This window comes from Manduca sexta, unplaced genomic scaffold (genome assembly GCF_014839805.1).
Source record: "Manduca sexta isolate Smith_Timp_Sample1 unplaced genomic scaffold, JHU_Msex_v1.0 HiC_scaffold_45, whole genome shotgun sequence".
Classification (NCBI taxonomy): Eukaryota; Metazoa; Arthropoda; class Insecta; order Lepidoptera; family Sphingidae; genus Manduca; species Manduca sexta.
Genome location: NW_023595242.1, coordinates 17,453 through 42,668, shown reverse-complemented (window position 1 = coordinate 42,668; position 25,216 = coordinate 17,453). Strand labels below are relative to the sequence as shown.

The following is a 25,216-nucleotide window of genomic DNA, read 5'->3' as shown; positions in this document are numbered from 1 at the left end:
CGAACATTAAACCTTTGCCTCCTGCAGTGCATTATTTTTTTCTACGAATACCATTCGATATAGTAATCTGTAAATTTTATAGCAATATATTTTAGGTTCGAATTTTGTTGTCATAGTAAATATTTGTGTAACGACCGCTTTAATAATACAGCAACTATATAAGTGAAACATTTAATATTAAAAGTAAATAAATACACAAATAAATTCTAAGTTTAGTACATTAGCTACCAGAATTTTATAATTTGACCTGACCTTCGTCTGAACTAAGTTACTGCAGTTATTGATCTTAAATTTAGTTGTCTGCCTCTCGGCATTATAAATACGTTTTATTGGTAGTGCAGAGAAAACCTACTGAGGTTTTGAGAGACAGACCATGTTCGTTTATAATAAATTACTCAAAGGCACAGTATATTCGACTACTACTTTTGGTATGAATAAAACACGAAAGCACACAATAGAATATAAATGAATACATAATACAATCGGATATAGTTTTTTTTATTTAGCACCAATTAACTATGCCTAAAAAGGAATCATATTAGATGTTATAGATAATTTGTATGCGAACTTAATTGATCAAATTTTATATCAAACCCTTTTGGGCAACTCGTGTTAGAAAATCTCGATTTTGGAAACAAACCTTGACCTCCCAGCTTGTACGCCATGTCTGTAAAATCTACACCAAGAAGAGCAGTTACTGTATCCTTACTGTCTTCTATTCTTACCTACTAATTAGTATGTAGCAAGTACTTTTTATTCCATAAGGAAGAAAATAAAATAAAGATGTGTTCAGTACTAAATGAATGAACTAAAGAGTTCATTTCAAATCCTATTACCTTAACTATTACATAAAAACATCCGAATAATTGTCAAATAATGCTAGTTAAAAGAAGTGACTTAGCGTGGAATTTAACATGTTTTCGCAATAAAAGTTTTGTGGGTACGGGACTTAAATGCGTACTAACAAAATGTTTGCAGATGTTTCCTGTGAGTGGCCAATAATTTTTAACTGTCTGGCCATATACAGGTAGATTTGTTTTTGGTACCAACGGAGACTTAAATGGGGTTTTTTGTTCATTTTAATTCAATGATGACGAAAAGTTACTTATATATAAAATGTAACTTAAAACTATTTTTTCGTTAACTTTTACAATTTAGTAACAGGAATTAATAAATGAAGCAGAGTGTCGTTGGGAAAATGACGTCACTTACATTAAGACTTATGATGGTTTCTTTTTAGTATTTTCTGAACATTTATATTTAATTAAGTATATACTTAATCAACTTTTACTTGCAGCTTTTTTCTTATTTTTTTTACTCCAGGTCTTTTTCCAGTATAAAAAATCGGATAAATACTTATTATTAAAATTTTGCCTTATTTTTAGATACGGTGCAGCGTTCTATTAGGATAAAAATTCTTTCTTTCAGTACACAGTTACAAATAAAGAAACTCCTTTATATCAGAACAAAATATACATGATAAACAAAAAAAAAGAAAACAAAATTATCAAACACCCTGTATAATGTGAGTTGAAGACCGGCCACCTGTGCACACTGTGTGGTTCCCATAACGCCTCCGCGTCAATATTGACTCAGATTAAATCAATTCCGTGGATGCGCGCTATCTCACGTCGCGCGGAGTCGCGGACCTGTCGCCCTGACGCAGGAAGCAACTTGTCTGCGGACTGTAGTGCATTTTTCATCACCAACTTTTATACTGCTTTCGCTTCTGGATGGAAATTAGATTTGTTTGATGCACCTACCTTGTTCATCTCTGCTCCTCCTAAGCTTGACTGGGAGAGAATGCCTATGGGCAAGTCCGCCTATGTACAAATTTAATTGTAAAACGAAGTGCAAATAAATAAGTAAATGATTAAAATAAATACAGAAGCTCGCGATTTCACAATCATTTGTTTATTCCAAGGATAAAGAGAAATATTTAATTTTCTATGGACGATTTTTACAATCGGAGTAGTAGTATGAATTAGCATGTTAAAACATAGAAACATGTTTTTATTTAATTGGCCACCAAAATTTGTTTTACACCACTGCTTTATGGTTTAAATATAAAACTAATACAATTATGTTGCAAAAGTGTAACAATATTTAAAAATATTTTGCTTAATGTTGTATACATTTGATTAATAATATTATGGATATTATAATGTCTTTGCGGTCTCCTTTTATTTTTATACGGCTGACCCTGATCTGTTCAAGTATTACGTAAGCACTAAAGGGGGCTGGGGATCTATTTGCTTATATTCGTTGACATGAGGGACGGTGGACCTGAACAGTGATTGCGTCAGCCATATTTATATACTTAGTCTGGCCATAAATACTGTTACACTTAATTATAAAAAAATATTACATTTGAATTTCGAATCTGTCATTTTTATACGATTGTTCATTGTGTTTTCTCATTTTGGCGCCAATACATTGTAAAATATTTTGCGATATTAAAATGGTGTGGGGTGATAAAGAGAACCGAATCGCTGTGATAGCATTACACAAAGTAGGTATGGAGCCAAATGCAATTTTTAAAACTCTCCATACACTTGGTATTAGTAAAATGTTTGTGTACCGGGCTATTAATAGGTACAATGAGACCTCCTCTGTTTGTGACAGAAAAGATCTGGCCGTCCACGTAGTGTTCGTACGAAAAAGGTGGTCAAAGCAGTAAGGAAAATAATTCGAAGAAATCCTGTCCGAAAGCAAAAGATTTTATCTCGGGAAATGAAGATAGCACCTAGAACCATGTCGCGTATTTTAAAAGATGACTTAGGACTTGCAGCCTATAAGAGACGCACTGGCCATTTCTTAACTGATAATTTAAAGAAGAATAGGGTGGTAAAATCGAAACAACTACTGAAGCGGTACGCAAAGGGAGGTCACAGAAAAATTTTGTTTACGGATGAGAAAATTTTTACAATTGAGCAACATTTTAACAAACAAAATGACCGTATTTATGCTCAAAGCTCTAAGGAAGCTTCCCAATTAGTCGACAGAGTGCAACGTGGACATTATCCGACTTCAGTGATGGTTTGGTGGGGTGTTAGCTATGAAGGAGTGACTGAGCCATATTTTTGTGAAAAGGTATCAAAACATCGGCACAAGTGTATCAAGATACCATTCTTGAGAAGGTAGTTAAGCCCCTTAACATCACCATGTTCAATAACCAAGTATGGTCCTTCCAGCAAGACTCGGCGCCGGGTCATAAAGCTCGGTCCACGCAGTCTTGGTTGGAATCGAACGTTTCGGACTTCATCAGAGCTGAAGACTGGCCGTCGTCTAGTCCCGATCTTAATCCGCTGGATTATGATTTGTGGTCAGTTTTAGAGAGTACAGCTTGCTCTAAACGCCATGATAATTTGGAGTCCCTAAAACAATCTATACGATTGGCAGTGAAGAATTTTCCCATGGAAAGAGTGCGTGCTTCTATTGATAACTGGCCTCATCGTTTAAAGGACTGTATTGCAGCCAATGGAGACCACTTCGAATAAGCTTTTATATTTTTAATTGTTTTATATTTATGTATTAAACTGACACACTGTAAAAGTAATAAATGTTATTTGCAGTTAACAATTTTCTTTTTTCTTTATTACAATATTTATGGCAAGACTAGGTAATTATTGATAAATAAGAATTAAAAATCTTGAAAGACATTTCGTAAACATTACACATACCTATACGTAAGGATGGAAGAGGGGCTGAGAACTGGTCTCACTTTTACTGACAATGGGTAGGGGCTTAAAAATACTACACTTCTGCTTATAAACTGATAAAACATCCCGCTACTGCATTTGGTGATTAACAGAGAGGGATCAAGATGAGTCGACTAGCGAGAGATGATGTACCTATTCTCTCGCTAGTCGACACAATTATGGCGGCCTGTCTGGAACCAGTTATACACAGGCTGATCCCGGAACGCGATACACTTACGTTGACCATAAAGCTGGTTTTACACCTTCTATATTGTGATCGTTATTTGGGCGGATACAAATCCTTCCAACAGGAAAATGGGTTTATCCGTTCCATCTCAGAAAATGACTCGTCAGAACATAATCTAAAATGACAATTAAAAACTCTATAAGGTTTTGTAATTAAATGATAATTAATGACGTAGATGATTATGATGCATTTAATATATCAATAGATTTTAAAGAATAGATAAAACAGATTATTTTTAACACTCATTATTACTGTAACATTGTAACTTGTTAATTAACTTGATAAATAATATTTTTAAAATGCGCCATGTTTTCCTTTGCCTATTTTCCTCGAACTCTCGTCTTACTCCAAAAATAAGACGCAACACATTTTTCGTATACTATGAAACAAAATAGCTTTGGCTTTATTTATGATGGTCCGCATTCCTGTTACCAACTTTCTCTAAGTAATCTAATCGTGGGCAAAATAATTAGTAGGTAACAATAAAAAATCCTGTCTGAAACCAAATCTTCCAGTTTCAGTACTGTCACTGGATCATGATGCCATTTGAAATAATCCTACGTTTGGGATAGTGAACCTTTATTAGCGCAAATGATATTATTTACTCGAATATTTGATGTTGAAACAAAACTATTTAAGGGCAGTTCGCCTCGTGACCTTAAAGCCTCCTTCAAAATGTCGTGTCGGAGTGAAATTAAATATAAAAATACGTAGTTTTATTTAAGTGCAATTATTTATTTAAAACATAATAACGTGCCATCCATACCCGGCCTTTATTTGGGTGTCAATATCTGGCAAACTCCTTTTAGGTCCCAACCTTTTGTTAGCATAGGTTGTCAATTATTATTGTATCATGTATAACCGAATTTTTCGTCGCATGCTAATGGTTTTCCATCCGTGTCCTATTCTATAAATACCTGTTTGCAAAACTTCGATAATATTTTAAGTAATCAAATAATGTAATCTGCATTGTGATAAATGTTACATATACCTATTCAAGTACCTACGTCAATAACAAAGATATTGATAGGTGATACAATATTGTCCGTATTTTATTTCATCTACTAATACACTAATATTATAGCTCTAACTAAAATAATGTTTGAAGTTTTGTGAAGGTATTTTTGTGTTAACACCTAAAATGCTGAATGGATTAGGATGAAAAACAAATAAACACCAAACAAAAATACCAAGTCCTTCTTTCATAGATAAGTACAACGTCGGTACTGGATTTCCACGATGGTAGAGCAACAAACTAATAATAGTAGTTTATAAATAAAATTTATCAAATATTGAAATAGGAGGAGAATGTAATTATTTATTTTTTCAAATCTTTCCTCCCCTTCCCCAAAACTTTGGGATGAACTCCCTACATCGATGTTCCCCGAGTGTCTTTAATCAATTTACTTGTCCTACAATCAAGGCTCAAATAGATTGCTTACCTCCCGGTAAGCAACGGCTTTGCTTTACCTTTTAGCATTGTTACAGTCCATGGACGGCTGATACTGCTTACCATCAGGCGGACCACTTGCTCGTTTGCCTACTAAAACAATAAAAATAAAAAAAACTTTGTAATATAGAAAAGAGTTTGTTTTTTGGCGGCAAACTAAGTGGATCTATTGTTTCGCGAGAAAATTTTCAACGGGCAAAGCCGCGAACGACACCTAGTGTATAATAACATGCACTTCAGTGTTCCGAGATCAAGCCGTATGTACGATTATATTTCTTTAACGATAAGATAGGTATGTCACTTTCCTGATAGTAAGCGACATGACTACTCATAAACGGTAGCAACACCATACAGAAGTTTGAATTAAAAGTGTTATGTGACTGCGCCCGTCAAGAGACATAAGGTGTTAAATCTCATTATGTCCAGCAATTACGCTGACTATAATCTCTTTCAAGGCGGAGCACAAAACAAATGCTTGGTACATTCCCAGAAGGCCCCTTGCAACAAGAGATCTACCACTAGTCTATTTAATCTTATTTTATCACTAGCTTCCGCCCGCAGCTTCGCCCGCGTGGATTTAGGACTTCATAAATGGAGGAGGTGCTCAATTTGTCGGGATGTTTTTTTAATGTATACAGGTGGTCCGATTGTCCGGTCAGGTTCTGATGATGGGATCCTGGTGAAATCGAAGGAACTTTTAACCATTAAGGTTGCACACGCGACGGAAGCTTAAAAAATGGAGTAACGTCTCCCGTTTTCCCAACATTTCCCTTCACTGCTCTGCTCCTATTAATTGTAGCGTGATGAAAAGTATACTATAACCAGCTCAGGAGTATGAAAAATAATTGTAGCAAGTTTCGTTAAAATCCGTCGAGTAGTTTTTGTTTCTATAATGGTTATACAGACAGACAGACAAAAAAATTACGAATTGCATTTTTGGCATCAGTATCGATCCCTAATCACCCCCTGATAGTTATTTTGGAAATATATTTCATGTACAAAATTGACCTCTCAACAGATTTATTATAAGTATAAATATCTATAGCAGATAAATATAAATCTTTAATGAACATGTTAGAGTAACGAATAACGTGATAAATATAAACTATAGTATAATATTTACTATTAATCAATTTATTTGCACCATAATATTGCCGTGATACTTCTAAACACACATTACACACGTCATCTATTTGTTTTCTGTGCGGTAGTTAAACTCAGAGGAGGCGCTCGAGGCACGACTGCAAACAAACAAATTGATCCGTGCAAATAAAAGCTGGAAACGTCCTTAATAGGTTATCAGTAATGCAATGCAGGATCTTTATTTGAGGATTAATATTTTTATTTGAATGATATATTGATGGTTATTTATATTATTTTCTTCCGAAGTTTCGAAGACTTTACAACCTTCATAGTCACGGAGCGGACTAACCGCAATAAAATCCATAAATACTTTTATTTCAATGTTTAACAATCGCGTGAACATAAGAAATCATTAAGTATAATAAATTGATATTTAATTTTTTAGATCTCAACGGATGCTTTTCCGGCTTTTGTTGATACTCATCTCACTAGATCTAGGCGTAGCGATAATGGAGTCAGGTGGCAACTATTTGCCGAGAAACATTACGCTACAATTAAACTCAAGTTGCTGTAATTATTAAAACAACTGTCTACGTTTGCGCGGCGCCTAATAATACGAAAGACAAGTTTTATTATTATCTTATTATGACATGTGACTACAACGGATCTGATGCTAAGGACTATAGTATAGTTTTAAAAAAGTCGAACAATGAAAGGGTCTGCGTCTCCCAAACAAAACAATGCCGGCCTGCAGGCTGTTGTGATATGGATCAAAGACAAACAAAAAACAGCAAGGAACAAAATGTTATATAATAACCAGGAACAAAATGTCTAATTCAGTATTTCCTAAAGTATACCTCATAATATATTCGATAACGAAGGGCACTGAAAACAGTTCATCGAATGACTTTTCCAACTGAATTGATGAACGTGAAAAGTAACTAAAATTCTCATTGAAGCGTCATTCGTTATATTATGTTATTGTTTCTTAAGTATTCAAAATGACTTTATGACAGCTGAAATATGAGTCCAGAATTTGGAAGTTTTTGATAAAGTAGGTCGCGATCTAGTGAACTTTGAGAACCACTTCTCTAGTCGTAAATAATTATAAATCCACACAATAAAATTTCCGTTAGGATATAATAATTTATGCAAATATTAACAAGTCTATATAGTAGTGGCACATAACGATTAGCATCGTATGTATGTATGTGTATGTACGTGTTATTTGCGTTATTTTCCAAATACCTCAACCGTTAAAATACGAGTCACTACCAAGAAAGGTGGCCTTGTAAATATAATGAATTAAGTCCGAACCACCTCTTTAATTTTAACTTCAGTCTGCCAAAAACTGCACAAAATGGCATCGTTTAAAAAATATCAAATAAAAAAAAACGAATGCGCTACTCTAGCGATGATTTTTTATGAAGGTGATTGTAGCCTGTGATTTTGGTTTATAACCGAGGAATGTGGGTTTAACAAGAATTTATACAATGATGCAAAATTATACGTCTCAAAATTGATAGTCGCGGTTTGCCGACAAAGTAGGAATATTTGACAAATTGTCTGTTTTGTTTCACGTTATATTAAACGAACGAAAAAAAAATATTTTTGTATACTGAATATTATATATTCAGTATACAAAAATACAAAAATCTATCTGCAGCCATAAAATCTAGTTTCATCATTCCTAATACAATAATGCTATTGGATAATAAATACGTGTCTATTTGGCGCCTGGCTTAGCGCCATACTTATAAGGTTTATCGACTGTATTATGATTGATCAGTAGTTAATTATAATGAACGATAAAATTCAAATCAACCTATTCATTCTTAACTATCCTATTCATGCTTAACTTCCCAAACATACATATCACACGTTCCAATAGATGACATACGACGCATTGTAACTACATTAATCAATATATTTGTATTCTTCACGTCTTTATCCTTGATACATACATGTATTAAAGGTAACTTATTCAATGTATTAATTATAAATTAAATATAGGTAAATGAGTCGAACGCGATGATTGTAGGGACTTGAGGTTTAGACTTAGCATTTTTATCACGGGGATATCTATTAATCAGATTTTAGTGGTCTAAACTGATTAAAACTGGCCATATTACTCTTTCTCCTTAATATAAAAGGTCGCGGGGCGCGCATATGCATGCAACCACAACCCTTGCAGGGGACAGCAATAGGGCAGAGCCTCTCGCAATCCAAGTGATAAGACCTAACTACTATGGTGTTGGTAAATGACGTGGATGAGCAATATGATGTTTGTTTACCCGTATTGTTTACATTGTCAAATTCTAGTAGTTCTATACAAGATAATCTAAATAGTATATTATGGGAACACAATTTAAAAATAAAATGTTACATTTATAATCGTTGCTATGGGCCTATCATCAAATGATATCATATTATTTGGTGCATAAATTGTTATCCGTCTTTTAAACACATTTTCATTGTCATTTTTCCTGTGTTTATTTATTTCACAATGATAATTGTGGTTCTTTACAATTTTAAGAATCAACACACAACATGCCCCGAATACTATTCACCACTATGAGGTCCCGCTTTCCGATCCCGGCTTGAGCAATATGATAATGGGATTTTCTGGTCAGTATCAGGTCGGACTCTGGAATTTGAGCCGGATGTGACTATAGGCTCGTGGCCTTTATCACATCATGAGACAAAACACGCATGACGAAAAGTGGGTGCCTTAAAATTAAACTATTTTTAGGATTTTGTCGCGGTTTTTATATTTTAATTTTTGCCCAACGTTTCAAAGACTTTGCAGCCTTCGTAATCACGAGGGAGACTGAGGTGTTGGATTGACTTTGCGGATGACCAAACATAAGAAATCATTATGAGTGCCCTAATTGCACTTTTACCTAACCGGTGAAGGTAGAGGCGTGGCGTGTGTCTCTAAACAAGGAAACAAATAAACTCGTTTAATGGTAACCGTTTCGTCTGACCATACCTACCAACTACATCTACGTACATGTTGTATATACGTGTCTTGGAAATAGAAAGTCATGTATGGCGATCTCGGTCGTCATCGTCAGACATACAAAATATAACACAATCCCGAGTTCTTTGATCAGACATCTTAGATAATAGATGCCTAGAGATAATGCTAAGATTATGCGTAGGACTGATAATATGTCGATAAACTTATCGATAGGATATCGCTGTCTCGCATTTACAAAGTTCTATGTAATTTTTATTCATGTTGTAAAAACGACATTTAAAATTTTTCATGTTGGTAAAAATTAGAGAAGACTATAATTCTTGGTCCCCTCTTTATTTATCTTTCAGGATTATTGTATTTTTTATTGAAAATTACATAATCATTGTTATTTATAATTCAATTTGTGGACAAGATACAACATAGAACCTTGTGAGCCAGTATTATGTCATTCATATACATTTTCTTTTCATTATCTTTTAGCGTTAACGATTGTATAATAGCTGGATTGGATTGGATGCTGAATGGTTTATGCTCTTCGCCACAATTTTAAACTGTAGATACTTTTAATTAATAACCTAATCGATGTAGTACTGAGACCACTGAAATTACAGATATGAGCCTATTACAAAATGGTGAGCTTGTATTTAATTATTGCACTCATGTCGAGCTACAATGTTTCCTCAAACCTTATCTAATTAGTCCTTGCATACCTCTCTCCTAAGTATCGCCACTGCAGTTATATGTGCCTAATAGAACTCTACTATAGAGTTTACTTAATGTTTTCCTTATTTTACATGTTAAGTTGAAGAAATCCTTATTATTGTTGTGCAATTTTACAAGTATACGCATGTTTGAGTTCGTGAATGAGGAAATAATTAAATACATTTGTTTAAAGTAAGTATTACCTTCCATCATGTGTGTGTGTGTTTTATAATTTAAAATTCACCAAGCTTTAATATTAAATAAAAACATATAAATCTGTTTTTAATATCTTAGTATTGCAAAATGGACAGGATATACTGGTATACCATTGATAATATTATAAAAGAATATTATTTACATAAAAATATAACGATTATCGTTCGAATATTAACAATTTAAAAAAACAAGGATGTAAATTTTTAAACTTGTATTCAATACTTTCAATAATTGCTATAGATAGTGAGTTTATGATTCTAACAAGTTTTAATATAGATAACAATATCTTTATTATATTACATCATAAAACGAAGTCATGCTTTACGAATTTATAATCAACTTTAAACATAAATACTTATAACTTTTTTATTAAATATACAATTAACTTACACTAATTATGACATAATTATGACCTATATTAGAATAATTACGGACCATTCGTTAAATAATAATATGTACCTTATGCTTATTTAATTAATTCCTCTGGAACTGGTGTGTATTTCAAGCCGGTGTCGTTCAATAAGGTGACCACCCACGCGTCTTTCGGCAACTTTCCCGATTTGAGTATCTTCACGGCGGCGGCGACGTTGGCCCCGCTGGTGTAGCCAACGTATAGACCCTCCTTAGAGCCTATTAACTTCATGTACTCCACGGCCTCTTCATCAGTGACGCTGATGGGTTCATCCAGATATTCAAACTTGAACAGGTTCGGGACGCAGCCGTATCCTGAGCCTTGCAGTAAATGAAGTGGCTTTGTGATTGCATCTCCTTTAATGGGTTCAGAACCGGCTGGCTCTACAACGAAAGTTTTAATTTCAGGATTTTTCTCCTTCAAATATCTCGCTGTACCGGTAAATGTTCCTGCCGTTCCAACAGTCGCAACAAACGCGTCCACTCGCTGTCCAGTCTGCCTCCAAATCTCAGGCCCGGTGGTTTCATAATGCGAATTGGCATTAGCATCATTATTGAATTGATTAACATAGTACGCGCCGGTTTCTTCGATAATTTTCAAGCCAACTTCCTCGACGGCCTTGACGTCAGCAAGTGTTACGTTACCGTACGTTCCCTCGACTTGAGGAACGGTAACGCATTTTGCTCCGAGAGCCTCCATATGTATAGCTCGTTGGGTACTGTTACCTTTAGACATGGTAAGCGTGAGGGGATGTCCGAGCACCGCGCAGACGACAGCGAGCCCGCATCCCTGGTTCCCTGACGTCACCTCCACCACTGGTGCTCCAGGCTTCAGTTCGCCAGAATCAAGCGCCTTTTTGATCATACACAACGACGATCGACACTTAATAGAAGCGCCGGGGTTCATGAATTCGCATTTTGCAAGAATTCTGCCGGGCCCGGTGTAAAGTCGATCCAGAGCTACGATGGGCGTGTTGCCGATGAGGTCCAATGCAGAGGACTTGATCTCGTTGTCAACTCCGTCGATGGGCGCCATTTTTCACTGTTAAATGTAAATTAACTGGTTACTTGTCTATACTGTAGGGAGTACCGGACTGTAGTGTGTCATTAATGGTGCGGTCTTATAAATATAAATAAAAGTGTTAGACTGTGCGCACAAGTCGCGCGGTGACTTGGTCGCGTGTGCCGTGTGAGTATATATTGCACACGAATAATGTTCGTCGTAAATTAACTGTTTGTGATGCAAATCTTGTATAGCTTGATTGTCACAGGTCAGCAAGAAGGTCAAGATAAAGTAATATTATAATAACTTATTGTTAATGAATCGGTCAACTGACTCACCCTGTCACTACGCGCTGAATTTAGGATTCTGTAACAAATAATTTAGTCAACCGACCACTTAAATTTAGCCTTATGAAACAAACCCTTAACTGATACTGACAACAAATTTCTGATATTTTTTTAATATCATACTTGTTAACATAATATCTTTCTTATCTATCTTCAATAAAACTGTCGCCTACAAAACCCTACTATAATTTTATATTTGTAAACGACTTATAAATATACGCATATATGCCTAAAGTAGTAAGCAAAGAAGCAATGAGTGCTCTCAGTTTTCTAGAAATTTTACAAAACTAACATAACCTTTGAAATTTTCACTAATTGAAAACAAATTAAAAGTAACAAATAATTTTGGAATAGATATAGTTACATAATATTTTATTAATGTGTTACGACATGTATAACGTCATGGATTTTATCTCGATCGTTATGAATGAAGACTAGTGAACTCGTTCTTCGCATATCTACACGACGACATTACATTTATCAATAGCGCAAGTACCTTTGTATCCATTGTAAATGATGGCAAAATGTCAGGCTGATTGGGTAGTTTCTTATATTTGATTTAGTTTATTATTTTATATGCAACAGAAAATAATTTGAAAAAGAAATTCTTCTATGAAATCAATATCAAAATTGGTTGAAAAATAAAGCTGTTATTCATATTTGAAATATTGTTCTGAGCAAAAGTGGAAGTATGCTGGGGATATTGCGCTGTCCTTTTCTCACTCCCGCAGCGTTATGGCCGATGGCACTGGGCGACGTCACATTTCACTATTACTGTAATTTGACAGCTTCCCTATCTATCATATTTCAAAGTTTTAAAACTTATATATTATTGCGTGGATTTTGAAAACTCTTTTTTCAATAGATATTGGATGAAATATATTTTTGTTAAAGGTATTTAAAAAAAGTCAACTATCCTATTATATTTATGTTTAATCGCAGAAAAAAAAATCATAGTATCCCCATTTTTTAAATAATAAAAACAAGCATTACAAATTGTTTAGACTACATAATATATGTTAACGTCCTATTGAAATTTAACGTCACCTTGAATACGAGCAAGAACTTAATTTATTGTTAAGACAAATACATTGTTTATAACTGCAATTGCCTTTATACGACGGCCATCGCACTTTAATTTCATGTTCGACACAACTTCAATAATAAATACATATAAGTCAATAACACCATTATCCTGTATTGCGATAAGCTGAATATTCATGTCAACAAATTGCATTATACTTGCCAACTGGCAAAATACACAAAAAGTGCAAATAATAACCCCTCTGCTGCCAAATTATTATAACAAGTGGCAATTCTGAGGCACTAAACATCATGTTTACGTATTATTCAAGCGATAAACACACTTCTGTCACGGTGTTAGGTTTCATATTCGCAAACAATATCTCCTGACGACAGGTCAATCAAATATAGACCGTAACGTTTTGTGTTACAATCATTTTATTATATAGGGTAAGTCGGGACCACCAGATGTCAATGTGAATCCGGCCCATTGTTAACGTGTATGGTCACAATGCGCTCGATTATTTTATTTAGCGAAGGCGAGTGGATCGAAAGAGTCCAAATGTCCGCAATTTTGTAATTTAATGTTCGTTTAGAAGTATTGCTGACAGCTGTTAGTTTGTTTTATAAAGAAGACCTTAAATATACGACATATATTTTAAGAATTAACAAAGAACGCCATTACGTCTTTTATCCCTGAAAGGATAGGCAGAGACGCAACTGGTGCATCCACTTTCCGTGTGTACTCCTTTAATAGAAAAAAAAACTACGTAATTATTTCATATTTAATTTATTGATTTGACTATTCCGTTCGTGATACTAGTGTATCATGTATGTTATCTACATCCCTTGATTCTGATTTTAGTCATCAAATTGACAATTATTATTTATCGTAGCACTGACTCCCGTTTACTACAAGTACAGCAGATTTGTTTTAATCATTACTTAATAAATGCAATTACAAATTATTATGCATTAATTTAATAATGGTATTGAAATTAAACTAATTTTCGGATTCTATCGCGGTGCTGGTATTTTATTTTCTCCCGACGTTTCGAAGACTTTGCAGCCTTCATGGTCACGGGGGGGACTGAGGTGTTGTTCATCCGTAAAGTCAAAGTTACAATATCTACCTACATTTTCAGCGACTGCAGACTTCGTCGAGCGTCGAACACTCTGAGGGAGGCGCCAATCATTATCTGCGACTAGACAAGCCACAAATCCTCGCCAAAGAACACCGATTCCTGCCTAGGATGATTTGCGAGGCTATTGAAATTAAAAAACATCCTAATTTCAATAGGGAAGATGGTTGGAAGCTTGCACAAGCCTGGGATCCAGTTCTACATTTAATTAAATCGGAACCCAAAAGACCGGCTGCCAGACTTCAAGACACTGTGAGCTCATTCTGCGTAGATCGGACCACCAACAGCTAAAATTTTAAAAAATTTAAAAAGTTGTATAATTGTAAAATGTAGGTAGATATTGTAATTTTGACTTTTAGGTTGAAAAACAACTCAGTCCCCCCCGTGACCATGAAGGCTGCAAAGTGTTCGAAACGTCGGGAGAAAATAAAATACCAGCACCGCGATAGAATCCGAAAATTAGTTTAATTTCAATGTCTAACATTCGCGTAAACATAAGAAATCATTAATAATGGTAGGTACGTAAATTATGTATAATATTAAAAATGGGGTTAATTGTAGAAAAGATTATAATATAATGTTAATTGATAATAAAAAGGTGAAGAATTACCGATTAAAGTATATGCAAACTATAATTAAGTACGTACGGTTGATAATAGGTATTTGTAATTCCAAAAGATTGTCACTGAAAGCAATTTTCATTTCTCACTCTTACGATTTTATATTGTCATTCCTGTGACAATTTAATTAATTTAGCGATTAGAGCTGATGAAAATTATAATTTTAAATTCCACGCACCGCACTTGTTACAAAATAAAAAAGTACGTACAATTCTTAAACTCCTTTTTTCCAAATGGTTATTGCGTTATTAATCTGTAATATCTGTTTCCCACGGTTCGTGCAGTTGGTCGGGTCACGCATTCAATACCTGTGCCACATTCCAGCCACGTTTTATATGGACCGATCACTTTCGATAATTCATTATACGTAAACATCGCTGAGGGTAATGGAAACTATGAAATTTATCCGGAAAATATGCAATACGTTGGATGGTTTCTAATGTTTAATTATGCTCTGAATGCTTAAGTGCTCAGTTATTGATTTTGATCTCAGTACATCGAATTATCTTACAGGTTTCTAAGGGAATTCGTTAAGGTAGATTTTATAGTTTTATATCTTGCCTTAAAGCTATTCTAGCTTGAAGCACTTCTTGCGGATGGTAGGATATATTTTATATCCGCCCAGATAGCGTCCACTGTACGCAACGGGTTAAAACCCGCCATAATGGCCCACGTAAGTGTGTCGCGTTCCGGTATCAGCTTGTGTACATCCGGTTCCAGCAGGCCGGCATAATAGTGTCGACTGCTGGGTAATCATCACTCGTCAGTCGACATTCTATTGGACCCTAATCAGAACAGATGCATAGATACATTGTATAGTGTTTCGTAGTTCCGTACAGTATTAATAAAACTACTCAAAGGATTTTTTTATTTGTTTAATTTTACTCCCGTCGTTTTGAAGACTTCACAACCCTTATGGTGGAGGGGCGGACAGTTCCTAGTATACATAATATCATAATATAATAGACTAATCCCCTTATTCATAAACGTTTTTTATCTAAGGACGGAGTAAAGCTGTGATAACAAGCGTGTTTCTCAGTGCCCAACGGCACTGAGAAATAGACATAGGGCCGTTGTGATTGGTTATTATTGTTGTGTTCAATATTAGCCAATCACAACGGCCCTACGTCTACGCACTGTGAAGACTGCCATGCCGTCAGCACTGAGAAACAGACTTGTTATCACAGCCTTACTCGGTCGATAGATAAAAAACGTTTATGAATATGGGGGATAGTAGTTATTGTTTATAAGCAATAGCAAGTACATATATGACTGCCTAAGTAGCGTAATCTACTGCGTGCGCGGTACGACACCGATCTTTGGTCCTAAGTTCGAATCCCGACCTGGCAAAATGATATTGGGTTTTTCTGCTTAGTATCAGCCCGGAGTCTGGAATTTGTATCCGATACAAGCTCGACCCCTATCATATGACGGGACGGAACATACAAGTGAGCGCCCTCTTGCACCTCTGCCTACCCCTTCTAGGATAAAGGCGATGTGTTTATTTTTAGTTTTAGGGCAGTTGTGGATCGTAGTACATACCATCAAGCGATCGACTATCTCGTCTCGGCACTCGCTATAAAAATAATGGTATTTAAATGTAATATAATTTACATTTGATGATGCAATCGTGTTACAACTCGCATGAATGAGTTAGGGAAAGGGAATTTTAAATATGGCTAATGACATGGTACACACTGCATAATTAAAGTTCATACATGTTGTCTCTCTTGCCACACTGTCCAAGTCTTTTTATGTTTCTATGCCGGATTTCATGTTATATTATAGATATTTTGTTACGTTAAACTTTAAACATGTAGATATATGCTGAGCCTTTAAATAATTGTTAGACTTACAATTTAATTGTATTACTTCTAATATTTAAATGTAAGTAGGTATTTGTGTTTTATTTATTTTTTTAACACTTTAGTATACAGAGAAGTATATACGCGGATTTAATGCCAAAGGCATTTTCTACCAGTCGACCTTAGGGTGTTGCAGAGACAAACAAAGTTAACACCTATAAATTTTATATGCCATTATTGGTGGACAAACAAACTAATAAAATACAACTGAGTATGGATGAATTTGGTTTTTTAATAAAAATAAATAGAACTCATAACTAAAATAATACCTAATTGGACGATAAACTTATTTGATATTTCTTACAATACAGGTAATTAAATCGAGAGGATATTTTGCCAACGCTCGCAAAGGAAATAATAAAATATCTTTATGATTTTTGATATACCTCCATAATACGTTGTGTATGTAATATTAAAAGTCCTTAAAAAAATACAAACTACAGCAACCTTAAGTACCACTACGGAGGATTTAAAATTATACCGCCTTTTAAGAACATTTAGAGCCTACGTGTAAATTGAAATCGCAACGTATCAAATCAGTTTCATTTCCACACCATGATCTTGTTGTACCAATCTTAAAAGATTTTGTAATAAGTATAATTTATTGTCATACGCACAACAATAACAAATATGTCGATGTGAGAGTGAATGACAGGGAATGAGTGAAAATAAAAAAAAACATAGGACAGTCGGCGCGCTCTGTGGGAATCAAATCACGAATCACGCGCCGCGCCCGCCTTGAAAGGTCTTCGGCATCAGACACTATACAGCGTGATGTAAATTGGTTCATTTAGTAATCAGTTAAAGAACTGCTTTAAAACCTGCCTTCAGATATAACGAGGACAAATATAATTAAGCTACAAAGCATTGAACAAATTATAGCTGTCCATTACCGATCAATTAAATTATATGAGAAAGCATAATTACAGTCTTAAGAATACTGGAACTAATAATGGACGTCATTCAAACAGGAAAACAAAACAAGATTCTGATTGAGGAAGTCAATAACAAGACTAATCTAATATATTAGCATGCCTTTACTAACATTTCCATACTAGAGAGCCTATTAAAAGTGTTATCGATCGCTAAATTTCTATCTATCATAAAATGACGTCGGTACCACCTTTTCCCCATAACATTACAGCACATATTGCATTCCACAACGTCTCTTACAACATAAAACATTAGGTATACATAGAAATTGATCTTCAGAAGTTAATAAATTGTACTAATAGTTCTAATGCTTAATGGATAAACAGGAAACACGGTGCCAATCAGTGCTCTAAATTTAGTAACAGCCTGTATAAATCCGTGGGCAGGTTCGGATGCACCTGAGTATTTCACACGGCGACTCACTGGCGCCGACGACGGCCAGTCTAGTCTCAGAACCGGGCCATAGCCGAGCGGCGAAGTAGACACGTAAGGCGAGTAATTAGTTACTTGCCGTAAACGCAGTTTAGTAGTGAACAGCTAAAATAAAATTTAAACTTGTTTATAGGTTAAAATACTTAGTGCCTAAATGGGTTTCTGTTGATAAACGATCTCCATAATATATAAACGTCTGCAACGGTTAAATTGTCGTGAGTGGGTAACAGACCTTTGCGTAAAGGGTAATGCAATTTGTTGCGGGTTACCTAAATATACTCGACTTAACTGCGGACATGATATTTTGTTCAATTGAGAAGGATCGACTCTGCCACGAAATATTATGTTGAATTCTCTTAAACGCTTTCAACCTAGAAAAATGCTTTTAATCCACACCTATCACCCAAAAATTAAGTTTGTCGATGTAGATGATAGACATATCTATTCGTTAGTAATGCTCGCCGCCCACACAAACTCAATGTCGTAGCTCCTAATGGTATTAGCGCATTCCAAGCCGGGCTGACGAACAGAACGGACGAACAAAAGTCTTCGAGCTTATAAATTATAATAATATCAGCCCTATATTATATACTGTCCCACTGCTGGACACGGGCGTCATCTACTATTGAGAGAGTATAGGCCTCAGTCCACCACGCAGGCCTAGTGCGGATTGGTAGACTTCACACACTCTTGTAATTCTTATAGAGAGGTATAGGTATAGGCAGGTTTCCTCCCGATATTTTCCTTCACTGTTAAAGCAAGCGATAATTTGCAAAGAATACACACATGATTTTAGAAAAGTCGGAGGTGTGTGCCCTTGCGTTTTGAACTTGCAGACAATGGACATCCGTCTCAGCAGTCCGTTCCACAACCAACTAGGCCATCGCCGCTACCTAACTTATAAATTAATAGGAGGATACAAGAGGATAAGTTATCCAATCAAATTCCCTCCTTGGTCTATACTTTGGTTCCCATCCAATTGTGCGGAATTCAATACCACTTGGCTAGTATCTATAATTACATATTAATTAATTAAATTAAATTACATTTTAACGATTTAATAAAATAAATAGTTTACCCAAAAGCTTAATTAAACAATCTCACCAGAACCACAAAAGAGTAGTTGTTTGTTATTTAACTGTGGCAATTAACCGCTGCACTCAGTTTGAAATAAAACTAAAAAAATAACGAATTATTTTCGTGATAAAGTTGTTTAATTTTTATACTCGACGTTTCGAAGACCTTGCAAATTTTATAAGGCGTACTCTGTGTCTGCCCTATGACCGCAAAGATATCTCGAAAAAACGTTATGTACTTACTGGGTATTTTCATTTAAATGTCGAACACTTGCATACACATAAAAAAATTATACTCAGTTCTTTCATGGAACAAACGTTTGCAAGAAATTGAACCAACCACATAACCTCAAGACATAAAATTTTATATTATCATTTGTTATTTTTTTTTGATAAATGTATAATAATCCTTAAGTTTTTAATCGGCCTGCATCTTCGCTTTATCTTTGTAAAAGACCCTAAAAAATAGCCAAAAATTTGCCGCCCTAGACTCCAATCTAGTCAGCCTATTTGTAAAACCACTACTGAGCCACTATGTGCACTTTTTTAAAGAAAATAAGTCTATGGTTAGTCCGGGACAATATATCTATGCGTTTACTGTTAACAAATATCCAAATATCCTTTTATTATATAACATAGTAGGATACTCAACGATCAGTATAGCAAATCACAGATTATTCCCCAATTACTATCCACAAACAACTTATTCGACGTGCTAACGTGCGTGTAAATGTCGGAACGTAATAGTATTAAATGGCCGAGTAAATAAAATACCAGTTAATTTTATAGATCACGATGTTATTTTACCTATTAATATCTAAGGAAGCTATGACATCTTGTCATACGGACATTTCAGATAAGACAACGACTTATTACTAATTGGTAATAATTTCATCTATTAATATATATGTATGTATATTAAATACTGTATAAGTTTATACTTACATAAAAAAAATATTTATATAGAATCTATATTATAGATATAACATGTACGCACTAGACTGCCTTTTTTCATTTTCTTATATATACAATGGTTGTCTGTAAAATGTTGCCTCGAGCGATAAGACTGGCAATTGTCCCCCCTCTTAATCTAGATAGCGTCTACCAAAATATAAGTTGCTGGTTCACTATTACAAGGTACATTTTTATTTATGTTAATAAGATAAATAAAATCGATACGATAAAATTAAAAAAGACATTTCATGGGATTATATTATTATCAATTAAAACTACGGTTTTCTGACTCAATATTGCAAGGCAAATTATTTAAATATCACGAGATTTTATGTATTTTTCTGGAAAAAATTCCGGCCCGAATAATAAATATAATTAATATTTATAATCGAATGAAATGTCTCTTTTAATTTTATCAAAATGAAATTTTTTATCTTATTAACATAAATAAAAAATTACCTTGTAATAATGAGACAGCGACTTACATTTTGGTAGACTCCGTCTAGATAACACCTCGACATCTGTGTGCTAGAATTGTGATATGCCTATTGGTTATTGTAGCTATCATGGTTACTTGGTAATAAAAAAGACTGAACTTTTCAGGTTGTTGAGCGCAAGTAGTGCCATGTATTAACAAAATTCAGTTTTCGAGGTGGTTATAACATTGTTCATGAGTTTACGTTTAGCATGAGACGAGCGACCAATCTGGTCATTCATTCATACGCAAAAAAATATGACTCTTTATATATTTTTCCTTGAATAAAATCATGAAAATTATAAGTTACCACTGATCAAAGCTGGTTACTTGCAGGATTATTTCACTTTTGAACGATTCAATAAAATATTATTGTATTTAGAAGCACCGTAAATACTGACTGCTTCGGTAGGCTAGTGTTATTTGGGTTTTTTACTTACTATCAGGCCAAAGTCTGGAATTTGTGCCCGATATGACGATAGGCTCACCTCCCATCCCATTACGAAGAACAAATGTAAAACCATAGATAATTTCATTTTTTTTTTAATACAATCAATACAAATTTCTATCAAGATTTAATAATTTAAATATTACACATTTGAATAATAATCGGACACTTTAAATTTCTTATAACTTTTGTATTTACGGCTGCCTTTATGAAGCTTCATCTTCTTTTTTGTAGAGTTCTTCATAAATCTTCATTCTTTGTGGGCTTAATTTTTTCCTGATTGACAAAGTTTTGTCTATGACCAAATAGCTTTCTCCATCTTCAGACATAGGTTGCCATTTGATTGGAGTAGAATTGTCCGATTCTGGAGTAGGGTTTCTGTAATAAAAAAATAATTACGTTATATTAAAAGCGATAAAAAAGACCCATAATAAAATGATGGATAAATCGTAATTTATTTTCAAAATCATACAGCTTATGTTAAAAACATCGTCGTCACGTCTTGAATAGTGATTTACTGCCACTGCAAGATTACATTATAGAGACGGAAATTACCCAAATATACTTGTCGCAATTATAGATCACATTATAAAAAAAAAACTATTAAAGTATGAAATAATTATTAAGTGTAGTCTTTTTCGTATTCACATCAGATTAGAAAGTAATCATAGTTGGGATCATAATCTTAAATTACATTGAAAACTAAATTTGCAATCTACTTACCCAAATTTAGCAAAGTTAGTCCACATTGACAGCATACAGTTTTGTACGAAAACATCGGTGTCATTTAACTCTTTTGTCAATTTACTGCTTTTCAGCAGATAACCACCATCGTCGCCATGGGTGGCTCCAGCACGATTAATACCATAAGCAGTCTTTAGATAATTCAGATTACCATCGTAGCAGAACTCGTAGAAATATGTTGGTGAATTATATTTCGCCATACAACTAGCAGCAACATACACACCACCACAAAATCTACATCTGAGAAGAAATCTATCGCGAAAGTATCTTTTTCTCCGCTATAATTTTCTATTTCTAGATAAATATTCTTTAACCTTGCTTCCATGTCCTTTTGCTCTTTGCACTAATGTCAAAAGGAAAATAATCCAAAAAATTATGTTCTTTAGTCAATTTTTCGAGAATTTTCGGGGCGTTTGATACTTGTAAGAGACCTTCGCGTTCGCAAAATCCAACCATCACCGGAACCTTGGTAAATTCGCCTTCGGAAATAATTTTATAAGTAGACTTGCTTATAAACGGTTCCCAGTCGCCTTCCTCTTCCACACACGGAACGAAAGTGAAATTGATACCTCCTTTAAATGTATCAGTTTGTATTACACTCATTGATAACTTAATTAATTCCTCAACAGGTAATTTCTTTAGGTAATCTAGTAATTGATCGTCATTTGTTATGTCTTTCCCGGCTACCTTCGCTATTCTATACGCGTTTGCTTTTATTTTATTCCTATCTTTTGTGCCCATTGATTCAATGAGGAACCTGATTGTATAATCGATTTATGAAACAGTCCTCGTGCTGTGGGAGATAACAGTAGGTACTCGACGGACGCACCTCCGGCGCTTATTCCAATAGACATTATTCGGATCTCCGCCAAACTTAGCAATGTTTTTTTGTACCCATTTAAGGGCTTGAACTTGATCTTTCAAGCCCATATTTCCTGCGGCTTCTTTACGATTGAGAGTGACGAAACCAAGCACACCGAGTCGGTAATTTATACTGACGACCACGACGTCTCTTTGCACTAGGAAATCTGGTCCTTCAGTTGTCGCATCAGTACCATGCCCGATGAGGAACCCCCCACCGTGTACATAAACCATAACTGGAAGCAGTGGTTTATTATTTTCAGGTAGCTTTGGAGTATACGTTCAAAAACAAACAATCTTCGTTTCCAATCACAGTACCAGTTTCTATGTCAAATTGAGGGCAAATATTGCATTCGTTTGTCACGTCTTTTATTCCTTCCCATGGCTTAACTGGCTGGGGTGCCTGCAATATAGATATTTTTCATTAATATGAATCTGTGTTTTACTTCATTCGCACGTCCGTCATTTTCGTAGCCTGATTTAAATTTTCCACAAGCAGGGCATCTAAAAAATTCAAATGGGAGATCGATATGTTTGATAATAATATATTTCACACTATCTATTTAAATGTTTGCAAAAGTAAGGAAATAGGTGCTCTACTTCACCCATTAGTAAGGGCCATCAGTGCATAAATAATATGGTAGCGCCTACAAATTTTACGAAGATAATACTAGCAAAATTATGCAGTTCATTTATTTTATATCAAAAAAGTTCTTAGATTTAGTATTATTATGCCAACAGTCAAATAGCTTTAGACTTCCAGAACCCTACAAGTTGTAAATGTTTTTTGAACAATATCTAATTATTAGAAATTGGAGGTGCGATAATACAATTACTTGTAATTTAAATATAATCAACCCTTTTTTAACTACAAAATATATGACGGTGATGTCCATTCACGCTGTCATTAGACGCCGTTTATAGACTGTGACCCTGAGTCCCTGGATTTGAAGCACTGCTCGGTCAATATTTGTGTAGGTTTTTTATCGCAATCTGCTAAAAGATACTGACTTCAAACAGGCCAGCTTTAGGTCGCAAACGTTTTTTCGCAATTTTTTTAAAGAACACTGTTGCGCTGGCCATCCCTAATGCGCCGAAGAAGACCAACGCGGGTTTTAGTTAGTACGCCAGTGTGGGGTATACGGGAATTAGGGACTCGGACCAATGCTCGCTCGGATTGTTGCTTATACCTACTCCCGAGTGTCGACATTGGGCCGTAAGGCGATGAAACCAACATAACCGTTCCATTCACTCCCCAAGTTACGATAACGATAAAGCTTTTAGTGCCCGCGAAAAAATGTTACTCACGGGCAGTAGAATATAATATTTATGTTCTGTGTGGTTACCCATAGATAATAACAACACTGCAAAATATAATCTTAAATTATGTGCGAAATAATTATATCCTTACCGCAAATCTCAGTTCCCCGAGAGGTGGTTTCGCGTATGGAATTCCCTTGAACGTGTAGTAGACGAAATCATTATCAATTTTTGATATTTGACCTTTTAATTTTCCTTCCTGAACCTCCACAATTAGATCTGACATCTTTTACACTCAGGATTTACACTGCACTAGGACTTTCACTATCACCTAATTGAAACTGAACTACTTTGCCGAACTATATATACACAAGTATATATACAAATGAACCAAAGACAATTATAAATAAATCAGAGAGAATTATAAATAAACCAAAGAGAATTATAATATTATATGTCGTGTATTCTTTGTTAATTATAATTATTCACTCATACATGGCGATCGCGGTCTCGGTTGCTATTGAAATCCTAAAGGCGGTAGTTTTTTTAGTTAGTATTGAGGTAAGCTTGGAAATTAACTTTGCAAAAAACCATGGCAGTGATAAATTCCCTGCAAATATCAACAACAAACCATTAGAATATACAAAAAAATATATCTACCTAGGAAAAAAGATTCGTATTGGTTAAAATAGGATAGAACAAGAAATACAAATAAGAATACCTTACACATAGAATAAATACTGGAGTCTGAAAGAAAAGTTCTAAAGTAAAATGCAATGAAACTTCAAAACAAAAGTCCTGAATTCATATCTACTTCCATTTCTGACATATGGAAGCCAGGCATAGAAATTAAATACAAAAGCTAAAACTAAAATCAGTATTTGCCGAAGATTAATATACATTATTTAGTAATTTGCGGGTGGACATTTTACTATTTTTATTTATGAGCCAATGTAATTGACCAATTGCATATGCGGCTGGTATGTGTACGACGTTTACGTGTGAGAGGAAGGTCAACTTTCGATCAACAAAACTTCTAGACGTGAGTATTGTCTCAACAAGACAAGGGGACTTCTACATGGAACACACAGTGGAGAGCGTGTCTCTATGTAAACAAATGTTAAATTAAAGGGACAAGAAAACCGAGTTTTTATTGCCGTCAGCCCCAATACAGTGCTCGCAGAAAACCTACATCCAGCGATCCCAAATTAGTGACCCCGACGTGTGCTGTGTGTTATCA

The 25,216-nt window shown here is 34.8% G+C and overlaps 1 protein-coding gene and 1 pseudogene across 2 annotated transcripts in view; both read right to left on the bottom strand.

Annotated features, from left to right (window-relative positions):
• LOC115444432 (cysteine synthase) overlaps positions 1-12,291 on the bottom strand; it is a 13,618-nt gene extending 1,327 nt beyond the window's left edge. The window contains exons 1-2 of one of the 2 annotated variants that reach the window (XM_037446964.1): positions 12,135-12,291; positions 11,222-11,835 (exon numbers count right to left, since the gene is read on the bottom strand). In XM_037446964.1, the coding sequence (XP_037302861.1) occupies positions 11,222-11,829 (608 nt within the window). In that variant the 5' untranslated portion in view covers positions 11,830-11,835; positions 12,135-12,291. Of the gene's footprint in view, positions 1-10,441; positions 11,836-12,134 lie in introns of those variants that run through there. The other variant, XM_030170210.2, reaches the window with a different exon arrangement.
• Positions 12,292-21,034: 8,743 nt separating this feature from the next.
• On the bottom strand, positions 21,035-24,594 carry LOC119193370 (annotated as a pseudogene).
• Between the last annotated feature and the right edge of the window lie 622 nt (positions 24,595-25,216).